General features: G+C 36.0%; 1 protein-coding gene and 1 non-coding gene across 2 annotated transcripts; one reads left to right on the top strand and one right to left on the bottom strand.

The window, feature by feature from the left end:
* Nucleotides 1-2,097: 2,097 nt before the first annotated feature.
* On the bottom strand, nucleotides 2,098-3,364 carry LOC105775424 (uncharacterized). Its single transcript, XM_012597941.1, has 4 exons — nucleotides 3,359-3,364; nucleotides 2,604-2,813; nucleotides 2,452-2,500; nucleotides 2,098-2,357 (listed from the first exon to the last, which is right to left on the bottom strand). Exons 1-4 carry the CDS (start codon nucleotides 3,362-3,364, stop codon nucleotides 2,098-2,100), a joined length of 525 nt encoding a protein of 174 aa, XP_012453395.1.
* A 456-nt stretch (nucleotides 3,365-3,820) lies between these two features.
* Nucleotides 3,821-3,927, top strand: LOC128034358 (small nucleolar RNA R71). The gene has a single exon (XR_008190484.1). It is a non-coding gene; the product is annotated as a small nucleolar RNA R71 (small nucleolar RNA).
* The last annotated feature ends 305 nt before the right edge of the window (nucleotides 3,928-4,232 follow it).

Here is a 4,232-nt window from a genome sequence, read left to right as displayed (position 1 = left end):
CCTACGAAACCCCTAGAAGAAGAACCTCTAGAAACACTGATGAACGGGAAAGAAATTTGAATATTTGTAACTCCAAAATACCCTCGAAAGTAACAAACTCCAAACTAAATAGCAAGAGAAGAATCACTCTACTCTCAAAAATTTGCCTCACAAAAATTTGGAAGAAAACAAAATACTCTCTTTTTATTCCACCCCCCCAATGTGTAGAAAACAAGCCTATTTATAGGCAAATTACAAGAGTAATTGAATCCTAATAAAACTCTTTAAAATTATCTAAGAAAATAAATAAATAATAACCTAACCAATAAAATTACTTAACTCAAAAGTGATGTGTCCCAACCAATGAGAATTAAGTAAATAATAATAACAATAAGGTACATAAAAGATTAATCCACCAATTTATGGGCTTTCACTATTCCAAGATTGGTCCAGTGAATTGCATTCTCGTATTTGTCAACGTCACGAACATGATGAATTAAATTTGTAGCAACAAAGTCTTGGACAAAAGCATTCATCTTTGATTTTAATTGTCGTGCCTTGCTTCGAGTGATTGGACCACTAGGAAAAACAACCCCTTGAGTGTCACCTCCTTGGCTCATATCAATAAGAATGAAATTTATCAAACACGAACACGAAAGCCAATAACTCATTTTCCGTGGTGGTCTAGTTAAGTTGCGCCTCCAATAAAGTTCTACTAGCATAATATATTGCCCGTAGTATTTTTTTTCTTTCCTTTGCCCCAACATGGCTCCCACAGCAAAATCACTTGCATCACACATGAGTTCAAAAGGCAGTGACCATTCCAGAGTTACGATAATTGGTGTTGCTATAAGTATTATCTTTAACTCTTCAAAGGCTACCAAACCATGTTATTCAAAATTCAAAGGTCGATTTTGCTCCAACAAAGTGCATAAAGGTTTAAATATCCTCGAAAAATCCTTAATGAATCTTCTATAAAAACCTGCATGACTTAAAAAAACTTCTAATACTCTTGACACTAGTGGGAGGTGGAAATTTTTATATCAGTTCAATTTTTGCTCTGTCCACTTCAATTCCTCTCTGTGATATCCTATGTCTAGGAAAATTCCTTCACGAACCATGAAGTTGCATTTTTCCCAATTTAAAACAAGATTCATTTCTTCACAGTGGCATAGAATCAACTCTAGATTTTTCAAACAATCCTCAAAATCAATCCTGAACACAGAAAAATCATCCATGGACACTTCAAGAAAATTTTCCACCATACCAAAGTATATAGCCATCATACAACATTGAAAAGTTGTTGGGGCATTATATAACCCAAACAGCACCCGTCTTAACTCAAAAGTACTATATGAACATGTGAAAGTTGTCTTCTCTTTGTCATTGGGAGCTATGGCAATATGATTATATCCTCAATAACCATCCAAAAAATAGTAGAAAGCTTTCCTATCTAATCTATTCAACATCAAATCAATGAATGGTAGGGGAAAATGGTCCTTCCTAGTTACCTTGTTAAGCTTGCGGTCATCTATACATCTTTCCATCCCGTGACAATACGAGTTGATATGAGCTCATTGTTATCATTACTTACCACTATGACCCCTCCTTTCTTGGGTACACATTGTACATGACTCACCAATGAGCTGTTTGAAATCAGGTAAATGATGCTAGCATCAAGCCACTTAATAATCTCTCTCTTGACAACTTCTTTCATGATCAGATTCATTCTTCACTTTTGTTTAATGGAATTGCTAAGGCAATCCTCCAACAAAATTTCATACATACAGAATGCAAGGAAAATTTCCTTTATATTAGCCAAGGTCCATCTCAATGCCTTCTTAAATCGCCGAAAAACTTCTAACAACCTTGCCTCTTGCTCGGGTGTCAACTCTGTAGAAATTACTACTGGCAAAGTACTGTTTCTTCCTAATATGCATACTTTAAATGTTGTGGCAAAGGTTTTCACTCCAGTGTAAGAGGTTCCTCTATAGAAGGTTTAAGAGGATTGAAATGTAGATTTGCTAAATCCAAAGATTCAAACTTCTTCCCTAGCCTATCCACGATCTTCTTAGCTTCCAATAATTCACCAAATCCCTCAAAACTTACTGTATCACTTTACTCAAGTGAGTCTTCGTCACTATCGGAATTTTTGTGGCTAAATCTAGTGAACTCCTCCAACGCTGTTTCTATCAACCCAATGGCGTGGCATTCATCATTAACATCAGCACATTTCAAAGAATTAAATATAGTGAAGGTAACTTGTTGATCATTTACCCTCATGGTCAACTCACCATTTTGTACATCAATTAAAGTCTTGCCAGTAGCAAGAAAAGGTCTTCCAAGAATAATTGGCACATCTTGGTCAGCTTTACATTCTAAAATAAGGAAGTCTTAAGGAAAGATAAATTCATCTACTCTTACCAACAAATCTTCAATTTTACCTACCAGATGCGCATAGGATCAATCAACCAGTTGCAACGTAATCGTAGTAGGTCTTGCTTTTCCAACTCCTAGCTTCCTGAAAATAGACATAGGCATTAAATTTATACTTACTCCTAGATCACATAACGCCTTACCAACATAATGATTTCTATTAAACAAGGGATAGTGAAACTCCTTACGTCCTTCAACTTCAGAGGTAATTTATCCGTCAACATAGTTGTGCACCCTTCAGTGGGAGCTACAGTCTCAAATTCTCCCAATCTGCGCTTTTTTGATGATATATCTTTCATAAATTTCTCAAAATTGAGCATTTTCTCCAAAGCTTCAACCAGTGGTATGTTGATGTGGAGTTGCTTTAATACATTCAAAAATCTTATGAGCTGAATATCCTGCTTAGAATTATGAAATCGCTGAAGAAAAGATAAAGGTGGTCATCCTTTAGGTTGTTGGTATTGTTTTACCATGGCAGTCTTGTTGACAACATGATTTGATTCTACCACATCATTTTATTGTTAACCCTTTTTCGGTTCAGTATGTTTCTCAAATGACTCTGGGATCTTTACCTGGTTGTTATTTGAGTTATCCTCTCTTGTCGTGGCATCTTGAGCAATGTCATCAAGCTAAGTTCCACTTCTAAGAGTGATGGCCTTGCACTATTCCTTCCCTTGTGATCTCAAACTCCCGGTATCACTTTGCAATTCTCCTTGTGGTCTCAAATTTAAAGCATTCATTATTTGCCCCATTTGATTCTCAAGAGCTCAAAGAGATGTAGCCTGAATCTAAACTAAAGCATCGTTTTTAGCCATATATTCCATCAACAAAGCTTCAATGGATGTTGAGGATGATGATGTTTGCCTTTGTTGAATATTTTGTCTCGACAGAGGATGATTATAACTAGACGGCGCATTCTGTCTTGCAACATTACTTGAATTACCTGCATCTTGATTATTCCAACTAAATTTTGGATGCTGCTTCCACCCTAGATTGTAGGTGTTGGATTAGGGGTTATTGTTCCGGTTAAAATTATCCATGTAGTACACAAATGTTGGGTTTGATGAACACTTATCGAACACATGATCTTCACCACAATAAACACATGACAGCTCAGCTACTTTCATCTCCTAAATTATAGTAGGTTTTTTCATTGTTTTGATCAAATTAGACAAAAAAGATACATGGACTGTGAACGAAGTGCTCCATAGTACCAGTAGCTCTTTTGCTCGTCCCAACTCTTGTGGTAGGATATTGATAATCATTGTTGGCAATCTTTTCCAAAATCTTATATGTTCCATTATAAGATTCATCCAATAAAGCACCATTGGTAGAAGCATAAATTATCATCCTCATATTTATATTCAGCCCATTATAGAATATCTCTATCTACGTCTAGTGTTGAAATCCATGCATCACACATTTCCAAATCAAGTCTTTAAATCATTCCCAAGCTTCATATAGTGTTTCATCCTCCATTTTCTGAAAAGATGTGATGTCATTTCTAAGCTTGGTATTCATATTTAAGGGATTATATTGATGCGACCCTAGCTCGGGATGCTACTGCCGAACCTCTTAAGCTGCCCCAAGGACCTATAACTTGGTCTCGTGCCAAAAAGTTCCAAGATGCTCTAACAAGTTGCGTCGATCGAGCTTTGGAAGAGGGAGTAGCCGACTCAATCACCATACAAAGACCAGCTCAATGGCCGACCCATGCAACTTATTACAAGCTAAATTTTAGTTTATTTTATCTCACTTAGTTGCTAGAATAAATTATAGTTAAATTAGTTTAAGTTATTTAATAAATTTAGTTAAAG

This window comes from Gossypium raimondii, chromosome 10, assembly GCF_025698545.1.
Source record: "Gossypium raimondii isolate GPD5lz chromosome 10, ASM2569854v1, whole genome shotgun sequence".
In the NCBI taxonomy this organism is placed as follows: domain Eukaryota; kingdom Viridiplantae; phylum Streptophyta; class Magnoliopsida; order Malvales; family Malvaceae; genus Gossypium; species Gossypium raimondii.
The sequence above is the reverse complement of the archived record's forward strand: the minus strand, read 5'-3'. Positions and strand labels throughout refer to the sequence as shown.

Excerpts from the sequence above, each read along its gene's own strand:
- LOC105775424 (XM_012597941.1), bottom strand. Across the intron at positions 2,501-2,603 it reads TACCTCTGAAGTTGAAGGAC|GAAGCTAGGAGTTGGAAAAG; the intron begins GTAAGGAGTTTC and ends GTCTATTTTCAG. Across the intron at positions 2,358-2,451 it reads CTACGATTACGTTGCAACTG|AATGTAAAGCTGACCAAGAT; the intron begins GTTGATTGATCC and ends TCCTTATTTTAG.